The sequence below is a fragment of the Myxocyprinus asiaticus genome, chromosome 29, assembly GCF_019703515.2.
Source record: "Myxocyprinus asiaticus isolate MX2 ecotype Aquarium Trade chromosome 29, UBuf_Myxa_2, whole genome shotgun sequence".
NCBI classification, from domain to species: domain Eukaryota; kingdom Metazoa; phylum Chordata; class Actinopteri; order Cypriniformes; family Catostomidae; genus Myxocyprinus; species Myxocyprinus asiaticus.
Window position 1 is genome coordinate 12115979 of NC_059372.1, and position 17515 is coordinate 12133493.

At 36.7% G+C, this 17515-nt stretch overlaps 2 protein-coding genes across 4 annotated transcripts; both read left to right on the plus strand.

The window, feature by feature from the left end:
• The first annotated feature begins 553 nt into the window (after nt 1-553).
• LOC127419916 (protein FAM110C-like) lies at nt 554-3773 on the plus strand. Its single transcript, XM_051661736.1, has one exon. It carries the CDS (start codon nt 690-692, stop codon nt 1737-1739), a length of 1050 nt encoding a protein of 349 aa, XP_051517696.1. The 5' UTR covers nt 554-689; the 3' UTR covers nt 1740-3773.
• A 2689-nt stretch (nt 3774-6462) lies between these two features.
• Nucleotides 6463-17463, plus strand: LOC127419915 (F-box only protein 25-like). Of its 3 annotated transcripts, none has more exons than XM_051661733.1 (11): nt 6463-6590; nt 6985-7135; nt 9417-9520; nt 9780-9829; nt 11077-11169; nt 11288-11381; nt 11562-11746; nt 12897-13079; nt 13607-13750; nt 14140-14166; nt 16255-17463. In XM_051661733.1, exons 2-11 carry the CDS (start codon nt 7008-7010, stop codon nt 16342-16344), a joined length of 1098 nt encoding a protein of 365 aa, XP_051517693.1. In that variant the 5' UTR covers nt 6463-6590; nt 6985-7007; the 3' UTR covers nt 16345-17463. The 3 variants fall into 3 exon arrangements, with proteins under 3 accessions (XP_051517693.1, XP_051517695.1, XP_051517694.1); XM_051661734.1 differs by having other exon boundaries at nt 6481-6590; nt 6998-7135; XM_051661735.1 differs by lacking the exon at nt 14140-14166 and having other exon boundaries at nt 16255-17462.
• Nucleotides 17464-17515: the final 52 nt, after the last annotated feature.

Sequence of the window (17515 nt, forward strand, 5' to 3'; positions counted from 1 at the left end):
CCAAAAACAATTCTAGATCTTTTCTCAGAACTAACGTCACTGTTCATACATAGCCATTGTTGCAATGATATTTAACAAATGATCTCAAGGTGATTTCAATGGATGTATGAAGTCAGTTCCCCTCAAGTTCACACAGGAGTGCTGGCAGAGTAATCACAGGTGTAGTTCATCACATTAATACATTCCACTAGATTTGACAACTTCTACAAGTTCTGACAACTTCTGATGACTTTCCACAAACTTGAAAGTCTCCTAATGCTTTTATGTCTTTATACTGATCAGCTTCTTTCTGTGAAATATTTAGCTTGTAAAGCATGCTTGTACTATCTTTCTTTAACATAAAAGCTGCTTTGTTTGATATTTTGTTGTCTAATGCAAATGACATTTGTACATTTGTAAGTGTGGCTGAAGTGTCCAAATACTTTTTTGAGCCACTGTCCTCTTTAAATATATAAGTTATATAATTGTTATTCTTCTTCTTCGCCCTTTGCCTTACATCTCTGGTGATAGAACTCGTGTTGACTTGACCTGTTAGTGGGTGGAGTAGAAGTGAGTAGTATGCACAGGTAAGGTTTGAGTGTTCTCACTTCTCATTATCAGATCTAAGGCGTCAGACCTTCCACACTATTTACAGTGTTGCAGCTGGAGTTAACACGGAATACTGTTCTGTTTGACACTTGACTGGATAAATGCAGAAGAAAACGCAAGGCTCGGTCGACGTGGACACGTCGCGCATTCTTGTGAAGGGGCCCGAGTTCTTGAGGAGACAGTTGGAGCGGGAGAGCGAGGCGAATAAAGGGCGCGTCAGTGCCGTGGAGAGGTTGGCGGCCACTAAACCTCAATATGTAAAAAGCCAACAGGTGGTCGGTTCTTCTCAAGAGCCCGTCATTAGCTTCGGGTCTGCCTCCGTGAGCAGTCAAGGGTCCTCAAAAGGCTACAGTTTCGTTAATACAGCCGTTAGTGTTGATGTTGAGGATGATAAACTGCCTCATCAAGAAGATCCCAATGTAGTGAGACGGACCAGCTCGAAAAAACGACCTGACTCGATTTTATTATATAGACAGAAGTGTGAACTCATGAGAGGGTCGCCTGTCGGAAGCAGGAAATTGATGAAAAAGGTGTTATTCTCCTCAAAAGACAAGACAAACGCGTTTTCTGAGGCGCAGGGTGGCAAATTTGATTCTAAAATAAATGATAAAGACCGCGCGCTTGGCGCCACACATAAAGATTGCGGAAAAGAGACCTCTCAGGTAATTTTACCCGTCTCAAATGGGTCAGCAGAGTTCTACCTGCAGCCAGGTGAGACAGAAGATGTGACGACGAGAACACCTCATCACAAGAGAGTCGCTGAAACGCGGGAGCATGAGCGCAAGAGTCGCAGGGGAGTTGCGCGCTCGAGCTCTGACATCAGTTCGCGCTACTCGAAAAACTTTGCGAACTTCGACGCGTTCTTCAAATACTGCGGCCTCGATGGTGATGTCATAGACTCCCTGGGCGAAGAGAACTTCTGCGCGCGCTCGGACGACATCAGCTTGAAAATAAGAAGTGTCAGCGTTTCGACGTCAGATGATGGATTATCGAGGAGCAGCGGCGATAGCGACGGCCTTCTGGAGGAAGAACTGCAGCAGAAGGTCCGTCAAGGGTCGTCAGTTGTAGAGCGCAACGCTCGGATCATCAAGTGGCTTTACAGCTGCAGAAATGCAGCGGAGTCAGGAAAGACTCTTCGAGATCTGGATTAACTTGTCTTGAGTCATCTTAAAAGTGTTGTGAGCGATTTGTCACGCACAAAAAGCTCCATAGGCCTACTTACCTGATAGATATCATTAAAATAGTTGTCCTGAGACCTCAACCTTCTCAAAAAAAAAAAAAAAAAAAAAAAAAAAAAAAAAAAAGAAAAGAAAAGAAAAAAGTGAGGTACACGGCCCGCACATTTTTAGCCAATCAGAAACGCTATCAGTTTGTAAATCAGTTTGCAGGGTCTGAGTATGGCAAGCCGAATTGGGTTTTAATCATTCGCAGGATTTTCACCAGTTAAAATGCTAATTCTTGATATCAAGAATAGTGAAAATGGTATTTTTATATCAGTAATTAGCCTACATTTGCACTAGTAAAAAAGTTAATTCTAGATATCAAAAATGATGTCCTCACCCACATGAATAGACATTCTTGATATCAAAAATGATGTCCTCACCCACATGAATAGACATTCTTGATATCAAAAATTTAATTTCAACTAGTAAAAACTGTAATTCTTAATTTCTGTAACTGTATTTTCACTACTAGAATTTCACAATGATCTGTCATCCACTTCTATTCAAAACACAATTACGGATATCTAAAATTTATTTCTTACTATTTGAAATGTCACATAAAAGCAATGCATTTCTTACTAGTAAAATGACCATTTTTGAAATCAATAATTACATTGTTACAAGCTCAAATGTCCATTCCTGATATCAGCTGAATTGCAACTTGTAAAAATCTCATTTTTGATATCAGTTATTTGGTTTTCACTAGTGGTAATGTTAATTTGTGATATCTGTAATATGATTTTAACTAGAAAAAAAAAAACTTTAGATATCTTTATCTTTAATTACTCTCCGATTTATTTATATCAAAATTCATTTCCAGTTATCTAACATGTTTAAAGACATTTACAGAGATAGAAAAATGAGCATTTTCACTAGCTGTAATTACATTTTTGATATCAAGTATGGACATAACTAGTAACCATGTAATTATTGATATAAAAATATGTATAATAGAATATATATTCCTGCGAGTGATCATGTCATTTTTTATATCAAGAATTAATATTTTTACTAGTGCAAATGTAATTACTAATGTAAAAATTTAGCATTTTCACAAGTAGTATTTACATTCCTGACATCAAGAATAAGCATTTTAACTAGTGAATATTGATATCAACAATCCATATCCTGCGAATTATTAAAAGTCAGTTCGGCTTTCCATAATGTTACTTTATATTATTACATATTAAAAGGCCAGGTTTTATTTCTGCTGCATTGTATTTCCGTTTTGTTATGTGAAAACTGGCTTTGCACATGAATTTCTGCATAAATTAAAGAGACATTTACAAGTTTGTTCAATCCATATCATATTTTCCTGTCAGCTATGGAATGCAGAAGATAGCACCTGGCCTTGAGCTAGGGAAAGACAAAACAGACAGTTTAGTCCATTGTTGCGTAATAGAGGAAATGTTGAAGAAAAAGCATTGTAAATTTACACCTAGTTTGGGGGTGTATAACATGTGCCACTGTCACAAGTTCAAAAGATTAGGTGGCTGTTTATCCTGATTGACTACTGGCTGTCTATAGTCATATCCTACCTAACTCTCTATGCTGAGCAAATTCAGACAATCATGTGGTGTTTGAAGTAACATGTTATGATGCAATTTTTTGTATGAAAATGCTATTATAACAGTTATCAGTCAATAAAAAATGTCCTTACCTTTCTAGCGCTGGATAAACTGTTACAGATACTTAAGTGTGTGTGTGTATGTATTTGTTGTATGGTTTGTTAATTTTAATAGCTCTTGTAAAGTGTATACAGCTCTTAAATATAATCAAAACTCAACTGTTCTAAAGCCAGATGTCCACCAGTATTTTAATTACCATAAATGCATGTTTATTCATGTTAAAAAAGAATTAAAAGTATTCTTTTTAAACAGTTTTTTAGTCATTTTGACATTGACAGTGCAGAGTGCATAGAGTCCTGTGCTTCATGTCATCATTGTATGTTATTAATAATTTATTTTGGAAACCTTTTTTAAGCTAAAGTAGCAGTCTTCTATTTGGCTTCTTAATTTTGCACTTAATTGAAGATTTGGCAATGGGCAGATTTTGAGCATGCTTGCATACAGTAGTTTCACAAACACCCAAAAAGTTACCCCTCTGGCCCCTGTTTGCAGACTGTCGGGCAGGTTTGATCTTGCAGTAGAAGTGTTGCTGGCCTTTAAACTACTTTGAATGAATTTGGTACCTCCAGCACATTTGTTTTGCTGCATTAGACGCATGTAAGAATAATCCTCATATCATTGTCGTCACAACGGTGATTCAAACTGACAGGTTTTTTCCAAAACCTCCCTGAAACCAAAAGAACTGTATAAGTAATGGATGCATTTTTTAAAGTTTTGTCTACATTAACAAAATAATAATTTATGTATGCAGTTCAAAAAGGTGTTACACTGTAGCTGCTATTCTGTGCAAAGTCCTAGTAAAAAAATCTGTCTTTCAAGGAATTCACGATTCAGGAAGCCTTATTGGCCGGATTCAAAAAAAAAAAAAAAAAGTCCTGATTCTTAATTTATTGGTTATATGAAGGATTTAGTTTGTCAAGGCAGAAATAGAAATTTCATAAATACACATATACAGATAATATCAAAGTTACATGCTATACCTAATAAGTGCTTAAGACTAGTGGCAACTTGTCTTACAGTTTGTTGTTTATGTCTCACTGGTTGCCCTTTCCTTATGAATTTTCACATACTGTACCTAACAGCTTGGTTGTACCTCTCACCTACTGAAGGTGGGGTTTAACCTAGATATGAGTTTGGGGCTAGTTGTTACAGAAGGAAGTTGTCACAAAGGCAATTTCTCAGGAAGAGTTTTGAGTCTAAAGTCCAATTATATAAATGCTTGTTTCCTCTAGTGGTTTTCAGGACAACAGTAATTTTCATAAACATCAGGTCAGGGCATTGATATCGGATAAGTTGTATCATGTTTTAGATTTTGTAATTTATTCATGTCATTGAATAATTAATTAATCATTGTTGACTAAAATAATGGTTTGATATTTTTGTATGTTCCTTTTTTGGAAGATGCTATTTTTTTAAACTTTAGATATTATATCATAATTCAAACAATAATTATTCTTCTCAAATCAGTGTCAAACAGAAGTTTTCTATTGTGACAACGTACCCCATTTAGTACAACTACATTTCTGCTTAAAAGATGTGTTAAATGAACTGTGTCTTTTTCCCTGACTGAGGTAAAAAAGTGCGACAACTAGCCCCATCCTACCCTAATTGATTTAAATTGAAAATCTACTCTTTGTACTTAATTATGTGTACAGTAGGGTCACAGTCATATTTTGTCTCGATAGGAAGAATATACTGAGTCTGTACTTTGTCTAGGATGACATACAGTATAAGGGGACAGATATAGTATTCCAATTTGTTTTGTTTAGTTCTTGCCTCTGTCCACTATCTTAAAGGGATAGTTCACCCAAATATGAAAATTCTCTCACCATTTTCTCACCCTCATGCCATCCTAGATGTGTATGACTTTCTATTTTCTGCAGAACACAAATTAAGATTTTTAGAAAAATAGACAATGCAAATGAATGGTGACCAGACCTTTCAAACTCCAAAAATCACATAAAGGCAGCATAAAAGTAATCCATATGACTCCAGTGGTTTAATCCATGTCTTCAGAAGAAGATATATGATAGGTGTTGGTGAGAAACAGATCAATATTTAAGTCCTTTTTTACTATGAATCTCCACTTTTACTTCTGACTTCTTTATGTGCTTTTTGGAGCTTCAAAGGTCTGGCCACCATTTACTTGCATTTAAAGGACCTACAGAGCTGAAATATTCTTCTAAAAATCTTCATTTGTGTTCTGTATACACATCTGGGATGGCATGAAAGTGAGTAAATGGTGAGAGAATTTTCATTTTGGGGTGAACTATCCCTTTAAGTATTTCTCTGTTTTTGTGTTTTAATAATTTGATTTGGTCTAGCTGAGATTTAATCATGGTTTTTAAACACTGCCTCTGAGACCAACTGACCAAAAGGACTATAAGTAAACCTATGTATTAGGCCTACTTCTAAGCAAAACCACAAACTGGAAATGTTTCTTTTGTGATGTTAGTGTGTGCTTGGCCAGCCTCTTCCATCATTGATTCCCGCCATTTCCCTTCCTATATTGCAAAATGAAAACATGGCAACATGTGCAAAGGTCGGAGTCACGTGTAACAAGTAGGGCTGGGAATCGATTCCAAAAAGAATCGATTCCTCGATTCACAGGCGTTGGGAATCGAGAATCGTCACGAAATGTTGGAATCGACTCCAGCTTTGGAGTGCCAGGATTTTTTCACGGGGGGCGGCAGGGTACAGTGATCAGGGTACAGGGTACAGTGATCAGGTATATATTAAAATACCTATTAATAGTAGAGTCATTTATGCTATTATAAATAGTGCAATGTACGATTAGTAGTAAGCTGTTTATTATGAGATTTAACTTTACCTCCCGCTTTTTTTCGGAATCGAAAAAATTAGTCTGGAATCGACTCAAAACTCGGAATCAGAGTCGATTGTTACATTTCTGGAATCGAACAGCCCTAGTAACAAGCTGCCGCGACAGGGAACTCTGGATAAAACAGAGGGTGATCGACGGGTCAGCGAACCAATCAGCTTGGGAATTCCGGGTAGCAACAAAATAAATACAAACACAAGGACCAATCACAAACGACTGGGGGGCGTGTCTTACATTCCGCTGTTCTGACTGTTTACTTCCGTCAATATTCAAAGAAAAGCAGAAAATTATCAACATAACAAAGGAACCGCTGTAAGTAAAGTTAAATATACGTATTTTATCAGTACAAATACATGGATATGCTTTTATATCAAAGACAGACGTAGAGGAATATGCTGTCATTAGGGATTTGCCGACGTTTGGATAGAGAAGGCTTTTTGGCAGGCATTGCTTTTGAGCAAATGTATTGGCTATAGTTGCTTTGCAAGCCAAAATACAATGGAGCTTATCTATAATATACAAAGAAAAATAAAAAATACATCACTTTTTGTTTTTGAAACAGATCAAATGTTAAATGTAAATAGTTGAAATATTTTAAACCTGAAATGATTGTTATTTAATCTGATCATAGTGATATTGTTTCAGGTATATTAAGCCTTTGATGTGTCATAATGTTTTTTACAAGATAAGAGTCTCTTATATTCAGATCTCTGGAACAGGTGGAAGAAGATGCCGTTCTTGGGCCAAGACTGGAGATCACCAGGCTGGAGTTGGATCAAAACTGAAGATGGATGGAAGCGCTTTGAATACTTCGACCTCAACTTGGGAGATAACATCAATGAACTTGGCCTGGAAGAGTAAGAATGGCTCTTAAATATGACCATATAGTTGCACATTGTTAAGGAAAGTCCCCTTCATTCTGCCTTTATGGTCATTTATTAATTAGTCATTAAACTGCTCTTGGAGTAACCCAAGTTTAAGCTCCTTGATCAAAGGGACAATAGTGAAGGAGATCACCTCTTTTGGGATTCGAACCTACAATCTTTTGTTTACCAGCCTAGATCTTTAACCACTAGACTACACTATATACACCAGCCATGGGTTGTATTCAGTGTTGGGTGTAATGCATTACTAAATAATTAATTTCTGTAATTAAATGACTTTTTAATTGGAAATTATTATAATTTTTTTAATTGTGTTAAATACTGTATAGACCAGGGGTCGGCAACCTATGGCATGCATGCCAGCATTGGCACGTGGAGGGGTAATCACTGGCATGCCTGCAACGGCGAGAGAGGAGTAGACTTTTTTTATTGACATGAAATGCCGCACCTGCATTCCAGTCGACATCTTGATGTAATTCTTCCTCATGATCACACAGCATGTTTTCATGAGCTGAATGGGAGGCTAAACAAAAAGTTAAAATGTGACCAGACTGCAGTGTACCCAACAGACTTGTGCAGCGCGTGCAAGCCATTTGCGCATCATGAGCCGGCAGCGCTTCGCTTTCCGTTAATCACACGAGTAAATGCGCTCGCTTTGCTTCGGTCAGACTGCGCTGATGACAGCCTACATTCCGTGTTTCATTTGTTTCTTTTTGCTTTCAGAACAACACGTGAGGTAATAAGGTAAACACCACTATTAATCCTTGAGGTTTCCAACCCAGCATACAGGTACACCCTCCTTAAACCATAGCCACACTTAAAATTACATTAAACGATTAAAAGAGAAAACATAAACCCACATCGTTGGGTTCAAAAATCACAGTCTATTAAAAATATAAATTAAACCTGGAAATAAAGTTTCAGTATTTTGCAGGTGCGATTAAAAGAAAAGGGCTAAATGGTCGGCTTGTTATGCGCGAATGGCTTGCACGTGCAGCGCGAGTCTCGTCACACTTTAATAGTGTTTAGCCTCCCATTCAGCTGATGAAAACACTCTGCATGATCATGAGGAAGGATTACATCAAGATGTCGATTGGAATGCAGGTGCAAAAAACTTCATATAAATAAAATAGCCTGCTCCTCTCTTGCTGTTGCTTGCATACAAGTGATTACCCCTCTGTGTGATTTTGAAAAATGTATGACATTATATAAGAAATATTTAAGATTCCACACAATTTCGTGATCAGTAATCAAATAGGCAAATTTGTGACATTAACTGTGTTAATGTTAACTCATTTTGTGCAAAAGGACAGGTTTTCTTTCATTAAAGCACTTTCACAAGATGGGTGTCGGCACAGCCATTGACCAGGAAAATAAAAAATGGCACTCCATGTCAAAAAGGTTGCCGACCCCTGGTATAGACTATAGAACAATTCTATATAAAACAATAGTGAATTTAAGATCAAAATTTAACGTCTAATGTTAAAATGTATGTTTTCTAATTTAATGCAGCCCAATTAAATTCTTTGGCTAGTTCATGAATAATTTATTTGATTTTAAATGATTTATTTGAAAGAATTAAAAGAACAATTTCATGCCTATCCTTGTATTTTTCATCTGGTCAAGGTTGATAAGATTTTTAGAAAGTAATTAGTAATAAGTAATGAAATTACTTTTCAAACAGTACTTAGTACATTAATCTAATTACACTGTAGAAGATGTAATTAGTAGTTAGTAATTAGTTACTTTTTTTAGAGTAACTTACCCAACACTGGTTATATTGTTTTGCTAGTAACAGTACTGCATTCAGTGGAGGAAGAAACAATAAGGAAGTGTGTATGTGGCATGTGGGAAGTCAGGTATCTGTTTTTAGAACTGGTGTATGTCATTGTCGACCTCGGTTGTTATTGTCTGGAGCAGCATAGAATAGATGACAGCAAACTGGTTTGCTATGTATTCAGATGCTAAATATTGACTGAGCTAAAAACACCCGACTCTGACCGTGCTGTCATGGAAACTGACCTTAGGTCAGGGTTGGTTATGACTAAAAGGAAATGCGAAAATACAAAGCAGTCTGGTTTTGGCTATGTAAGGATGCATGTAGGTGTCTGGATAGTTTTAGACTAGAAAAACATATATACAACACTCTACCTGTGTGTGTTGTGTAACTACAGGTCAAATGTCTAAAGCCTATAAGCTTTTGGGCAGTGGTAACTAATTTTATTAACTAAATTTTATATTATTTTCTCTTCAGGTTGGACAATGACAACAAGGAGAATGTCTATGTGGGAGATGTCTGTGAAGTAGCTGCCAAGAAGAGAAAAAAGGACTTTTTCAACAACAACACAAAATCAGAGTGTAAAAATGACATCATTCTTAATTATCACAACAAAGATTTATTAATGGACTAGAGCTGCATGTTAGTACTTATACTGTTTCTCAGATAAATTAGAATAGTGATGGACTGAATACATGTAGACCAGTGCAGTGGTAACTAACTGATAAGTAATGCTTGTTAAGTGACACTGCTAATCAAATAAGTGCCTGTACTTAATTTAAAGGGAATTGCCCCATAATTATAACTTTTTTTTTTTTTTTTTTAACTTTTCCCCCTTAGTTTTGTTTCAGGAGAGATGGATCTACGTTCAGAAGGAGAGCACTAGAGAGGTGGGAGATGGATTATATTCATCAACATAGCCAGTACCAAAACAGTCAGATAATCTTATACTTGAAGTCAGTATTTTCATCAAAACTGACCCTATTTTCATCAAAACTTTGTAATTTTGTCTGCCTCTGAAACAATTTTCAGTAACACTTTACAATAAAGTTCTACTTGATAACATTAGAAAATAGGTATGTGCAAACTACCAGTTTACTAAAAAATAGGCTCAATAACTATAACATAATATTGCACAAAATTATTAAAGTAAGAAATCAGAAAGGCTCCCAAAAAGCCTCACAAAACCGCTTATGCGCATCCTGAATGCAGAATGATGTGCTTCAGTGTAATCAAAGTGCTTCAGGGCAATCCTTGCTGCACATTCAAAAGTGCAGAACTGCAAGATAAAACTGCAGGTTAGTTTATAAAAATACAATTGTTCATTGTGAGTTCATATTGCATTAAAGGGATAGTTCACCCATAAAATGAAAATCTTCTGATAATTTACTCACCCTCATTCCATCTGAGATGTGAATGACTTTCTTTCTTCTGCAAAACACTTTTGAAGATTTGTAGAAAAAGATCCAGGCTCAGCAGGTCCTTAGAATTGGAGAGGATGGTGATTAGATATTTGTAGGTCCAAAAAGCATGTTCATGTGCCAACGCGCTTGCATCACAGGAGCACTTGAGTAAATTCGGCCATTCGTGAATGCCTGACTGGACTAGTTAAAAAGTGCTTAAACATAGTTCTTTTTCGCACACAAAGTGATCGATTCGCTTTAGAAGACATTAATGTCACCGCTGGAGACAGGATGGATTACTTTTAAGCTGGCTGTCTGTGCTTTTTGGACCTACAAATATCTAATCACCATCCTCTTCCATTCTAAGGGCCTGCTGAGCCTGGATCTTTTTCTACAAATCTTCAAAAGTGTTTTGCAGAAGAAAGAAAGTAATACACATCTCAGATGGTATGAGGGCAGTAAATTAAAATGCTAGCGTATACAAGTTTTAATTCAAAAATGTATTAGTATACGTTGATATTAACAGTAACCAAGATTAATAAATGCTGTAAAATTATTGTTAATGTTAACTGATTTAATTAACTAATGTTAACGAATACAACCTTATTGTAAAGTGTTACCCAACATTCCTTTTTGACTGACGTCACAAATCCCTCTTACTTTTTCAACCCCTCCCCTCCAACGGCCTGACATTTGGAGTGTTTTCTAAAAATAATGTGTGTTTGTTGTTTCAGAGACATGGGTACTGTACGCTGGGTGAGGCCTTTAATCGACTGGACTTTTCCAGTGCCATTCAGGATGTGCGCAGATTCAACTATGTGGTCAAAGTAAGATGTTCCGATTTTTGCTGAACCATCACTGGGATTCTCACAAGGAATACTGGAGCCCATTTCTCTTTCTCTGACTCACACTCTGTCTTTGTCCCTCTCTTTCTATCCCTCTTAGCTTCTGCAGTTAATTGCTAAGTCCCAGTTGACGTCTTTAAGTGGAGCTGCTCAGAAAAACTATTTTAATGTCCTGGAGAAGATCGTGAGGAAAGGTGAGAGAGCGCTGATCTTTCAGCATTATTCACAGATTAACATTCTGCTATTTGATTGGATGATGTTTTTCAGTTTTCTATGTAGAAATGTTTTATATACTTGTATATTTCAGTAGTGATATATGCTTCACTTAATAAGTGTTTTGTTTTTCTGGGGATTTGTTTCTTTACATTGTCCAGTTTTGGATGACCATCAGAACCCGCGATTGATCAAGGCCTTGCTGCACGATCTTAGCTCCACCCTCTGCATCCTCATGCGAGAGGTCGGGAAGTCTGTGCTGGTTGGCAACATCAACATTTGGGTTTGCCGTTTAGAAACTATCCTAAACTGGCAGCAGAAGCTCAACAATTTACACATTCCAAAGGTAGCCTTTTCAGTGTGTTTATATAGGTTTGTGTGTTTGGCTTTGTGTGATTTAGTAAGGTACTTATAATGGAAGTGAATGGGACCAGCTCATAAATGCTAAAATACACACTGTTTCAAAAGTATAGCCCCAAGATGCAAACATTATGCATGTTAACATTAGTCTAGTGTGAATGCAATTGCTTTCTAACTTTATCTGTGCAAAGTTACAGGTTACAGTTTTGTTGTTATGGCAACAAAATTGTAATAATGGATATAACTTTAAATAGATAAGCTTAGTAGGCAATTTTATCAGACTAAAATACTTTTAACATGAATAATGTTTAAGTTTTATGGCTATACTTTTGAAACAGAGTGTGTATTTTAACATTTATGGACTGGGCCCCATTCACTTCCATTGTAAATTCCCTACTGTAACTATTATTTTTGCATTTATTAAAGGTATATTCCGGGTTCAATACAAATTAAGCTCAATCTACAGCATTTGTGGCATAATGTTTACTACTGCAATCACAGAAATAATTTCGATTTGTCCCTCCTTTAAAAGAGAAAAAGCAAAAATCGAGGTTACATTGAGGTACTTAAAATGGAAGTGAATGGGTACAATTTTCGGAGAGTTTAAAGGCAGAAATATGATGCTCATAATTTTATAAAAGCACTTACATTAATTCTTCTGTTAAAACTTGTGTATTATTTGAGCTGTAAAGTTGTTTAAATTGTCGTTTTTACAATCGTTTCAGAGTTTACTGCAGAGTTGTTAATTAGATATAACTTTACACAGAAAAGATTAATAAGTGATTTTATCACACTAAAATCATGTTAACATGCATATTGTTTAAGTCTTGTGGCTATACCTTTGAAACAGTGAGTATTTTAACATTTACGGATATACCCCATTCACGTTTATTGTAAGTGCCTCACTGGAAACCAGATTTGTGCTTTTTTTAAAGCAAAGTTTTTGTGGTAAACAGCATTAAGCCACAAATGCTGTCGATTGAGCATAACTTGTACTAAACCTGAAATATTCCTTTAAAATAAAGGAGGACCGAGTCAATTATTGTTTTGTGGAAATCGACATTATGCCACAAATGCCGTCGATTGAGCTTAACTTGTATTAAATCCAGAACATTCTGCCAAACGTCTCTTTGCAGCAAGTTTCAAATGGGATGACACTGAGCGACCTCCCTCTGCACATGCAAAGCAACATCCTGTTCAAGTTTACTGACGCCTGTGACATCATTAACCTGGGACAAGCCACACCAACATTGCACATGCTCAGCGAGGACCGGCAACTGTGGAAGAAACTGTGCCAGTTTCACTTTGCTGAGAAACAGGTGAGAGAGTCAGGAATTTTTAATTGCTTTAGATGAATAATGAACAATCAACACATAAACTGGTTAAATTTGAGTTGCAAAGTGAATTTGTCTCGTCTGCCGGATGTAACTGAAATAACATTACCATTGTTGCGACATTCAACCCAAGCGCTGTTTACGAGCACAACCTAAAGGGCAACATTTCTTTGTTACGTATTTATTGCACAGTTTGAAATAAGAATTTATTATGTAAATAACACATAAATGGCCATAGGCATGAATGTGTGCATAAGCCTATGTTTGATATTCTTAATGGTATATGAGCTCATCATAATCTTCTTAGAGAAAAATTGTGCTGAAAAGTCTGTCATCTTTAGCAGAGCAAAGAATCAGTGGCTTAATCTGATCACAAGATGGCAGCACAGATCTTCGGTGGTTCTATATCTATAAACTGAGCCAAACTCAAAACAAGCGTTAACAGGGAGTGTGAGAAAGGCCTCTGTTCCTCAGCAACACTCACGAAGGCCTTTGTGTTTGTTTGTATTCAGTTCTGCAGGCACTTGATTCTGTCAGAGAAGGGCCATGTGGACTGGAAGCTGATGTTCTTCACACTTCAGAAATACTACCCTCAGAAAGAACAGTATGGAGACACACTGCAGTTCTGCAAGCACTGTAGCATCCTCTTCTGGAACGTATGGAACCCTCCATTTCTGATCTCAAACATTTTCGCCTCGATCTCAAATGACTTGTACGCTATATTCCTAGTATATTGTAGCCGTAAAATAGCTTTTTGTGAGGAAAATTCCCTCTGCTGTAGCACTCAAATCAGATTATTGCTTCCGTATATGAAAACTTTGATGACAGAATTTTCATTTTATGAAGGCTCAATCTTAACGTTCATTAACTAGTCACTTCTAAAAAAAAAAAAATGATTTCCAAAACTTTAAGGTTGTATCTGTTTGAGTGACTGAGTCCTCTGTAATATCAGCCCTCCTGTGCACCCTTTAACTTTAACCTTTGCCCTTTTACTCTGTTGCTGATTCCCTTTCCTGTTCTCCTCCTGGTCCCTTATCTCCTAAAGGATAGACACCTGGCTTTGCTCTTTACGGTACATGCTAAATCTTTAATCAACTTGCCATCCAAATTAGTTTCTGTATAGTGTCATTTGTTTTATTTCATCAGTTACGTTTATCTTCTTTTTCCTGTCTTCATTATTTCTTGCACTTCAGTCCACTCAAATCATTTGTATTTGATCACATATGTTTGTAGTACTAATATTTGATTGTATCTATCAGTCTTCTTTATTGTATGTCTTCTGTGTGTTCCACATCGTGATCTCCAACATTGTAAACTAATGTTCCACACTACTGTAACTCATTCTCACATCTGTGTACATATATACGATTAGTGTTGCTTGCAAAGGCAAGCATCATTGTTGCCCATATTTAGGGTTACAGATTTAAACAAACCCCTAACCTAAGTATCAAATTTGTGCTGCAGTGTTTGTACTATGGCCATGGGTGATACCTCAAATCGACTTATTGAGTATAGGTGTGCAATTACTTTTCTAAGAAATCGGATTTATGATTTCCGCCAGACAGACTTTAAAACCCAATCCATATCTTGGGGCCAGAATGTCTTAGAGACTTCAGTGTGTGCTCTTTACGACCTAATAATACCTTAGCAACCATCCAGAACAACCTGGCAACCACCCTAAAATGACCTTGCTGTGAATTCGGTGACAGTAGGTCAAAAGTTCTTCTGCTGAAATCGGTCGGTGCTTACTGAAATTCGAACTTCTGCCACCAGTCGCTGAAGCTGGATTAACTGGGTGAAATGTCCACAGAGTGGCGCCAAAAGAGAGTTGTTTTTAATTGGAAATGTAATACAGTCAAAAGGAATTCATATTTTTGCTGCATTCACGGCATGTCGGAATTACTGTAATTAGGAGATTCTAGTTCTACTAAAAGAGCTGATCACTTTTTAAACCTCGGAAGTTTATAGTTTCTGTGGCAACACTCCTAACACCAAAGTGGCTTTGTTAGTGATAACAGCAAAATATTTATCACTACATTAATTAATTAATGCACCTCTATATGTTCTTGCAAAATGTTTAAGAAAAAGGTAACAATGGCATAAAAAAAAAAATCGGCATACATATCAAACACAAATATGTGTTCACTACCTTAAACTGTTGAGGCTGCTGCGAAGCTGTCATACAGGTACTTTTTACTTTAATGCTGCATTCCATTCAACTCGGTAAGTTTGAATTTCTGATTTCCTACTTGGAAAAGTGCAATTGAACACCACTTGAAGTTGGACTTCCAACTTGAAAACTCGTGCGGAAATCCTCTACTCCGATTTCACCGAGATGTGGGTGCATGATGATGACTTCACACAAACATGTCGCTTTTAAGCAAATAAAAAGCATCAGTTGGTCAAAGTTCCTACATAACATGATCATACAACTTGTTTATCCAACGTTTACAGAGACAGGTGTGTAAAACAGTAAATTATACTCTCTTTTGAAAATAGGTTATACGTAGAACAAATGCTAACATTGCAAAGCATCGCAATTTGGTTGCTAGGAGACGTCTGGTGACAATTGAATACCTGCTAAGCTAACGGGAGCATTGCAGGTTTGTTCTCTTATACGTCATCTTCTGAAAAATGGAACGCCTTTATGGTCTGAGATCGGAGATATCAAATCGGAATATCCCATATCCTACTTTGAATGGAACGCAGCATAAGTCATGACTGTCTAGTCAGAGCTCTCATAGATTTTAGAGTTTACAACTTGTATTACGAGTTCTGTGAAGATGTGAACGCTTTTTACAAGTAGGAATCTCGTAATTAAGGTAATTCCGACATGACGTGAATGCTCGTTTGTTAATCCTACGCCCTGACACAGACTTTAAACCTAACTTTCAGAGGATTATAAAATGTAATATTAGAGCGAAAATGCAAATGCGATTACTTGCTGGTTTCCACATGACTAGAACCCATGTCTCTGTGGCTGCTACAGGAAAATGTAAATGCATCTGAATTAATGCAAAGATGTGTGATGGGAGATGGCACTTGTAAGTAACTCGTCAGAATGGGGTCAATGTCACGGAATGGAGCATCCTGTAGCAACATATTGGCGAGTTTTGCACAGAAACTAGTTTTGACCTCTCTCTCTCTCTCTTCAACACAGGACTCGGGACATCCTTGCACAGCAAACGATCCTGACAGCTGCCTCACCCCCGTCTCTCCGCAGCATTTCATAGACCTCTTCAAGTTCTGAAATTCAGAATGTTTTTGGACTTCTCACCTTCTGATCTCCTCGGGAAAACCTGCAAACAACACCTTTAACCAAGACTATGAGCCTGATGAAACATTTTCCTAACTTCCACTCTCTGCTCCAGACAAGCCTGTCATCTCCTCTCTTTTCTTGTTTCTTGGACTGCCTGTGAATAAAAGCATTAGAGTTCGAACTTTTGACATTATAATGAATGAATGAATTTTCTTTTCGCTCATCCAAACTTTAAGGGCTCATAGAAAAGATGTCATGATGTTAAGAGTTTCTTTCCTGTTGTCCTCTTCTTTTTTTTTTTGTTTTGTTTCCGTATTGTTTTCTTTGAGAATGAATCTGTTCTTTAAGCACAGGTAGATGGGAAGTGCAAAAGAGCCAGGAGATAAGGATTGTTCGTCTATAAAAGAACAAAAATCCAAACAAACTTGCTTTCAGGAGAGATGGGTTGACATGAAAGAGATCCTAAGCAGAGGCTATTTTGTCATTTTATATATATATATATATATATTAGTTGTAGATCAATGTTTACTTGAGTTCTCTTGTTGTGCTGTGTGTATAACACTAAAGTGTACATTTGCATTGCATTTGCTGCATAAAATGACTTTTTATGACACACTTTTGTCAAATCTGCCACGAGGGCAGACGAAAAATATAATGTAAGCTTTGCTATTTATGAACAAATGTATTTTATATCCTTTTTCTGAAGTTTATATAGTATTCCTTTACTATTTCAGTAATGTAAATGTCACTGAATGGCTGAAGTGTAGGATGTGTTTGGTACTATCAAAAATTTGCAAGAATCATGATTATCTAAAATAATTACAACTTTTGGAAAAAAAGTTGTCGTGTCTTTGTAAATAATGTAAAATGCTTTAGTTGCTTGGTAAAAAGGCAGTCACAGATCAGGACCTTAGGATAGGGGATAGCTTGTAGGAGACAAAACAATGCTGTGGGAGTTCATTTTGTCTATGACAGCTGTTATTTATTACAATACATTTTTTAAAAGGGAATGTGCCCTGAAGCATACTGGTGTTAAATGTCTTTCTTAACGATGAAGCTTTGTTGTTCTCTTGTATTATAAATGGGTCCCTACAACTTGCCCCTACTAGTCCGTTGTATTCTTAACTTCCTGTCATGTCCCTACTCCCTTTCTAAATCAGTT

Bases quoted from the DNA above. Each gene is read 5' to 3' on its own strand.
- LOC127419916 (XM_051661736.1), top strand. From the start codon at position 690: ATGCAGAAGAAAACGCAAGGCTCGGTCGACGTGGACACGTCGCGCATT.
- LOC127419915 (XM_051661733.1), top strand. From the start codon at position 7,008: ATGCCGTTCTTGGGCCAAGACTGGAGATCACCAGGCTGGAGTTGGATC. The intron at 11,382-11,561 runs GTGAGAGAGCGC...TACATTGTCCAG, and splicing joins GGAGAAGATCGTGAGGAAAG to TTTTGGATGACCATCAGAAC. The intron at 11,747-12,896 runs GTAGCCTTTTCA...GTCTCTTTGCAG, and splicing joins ACAATTTACACATTCCAAAG to CAAGTTTCAAATGGGATGAC.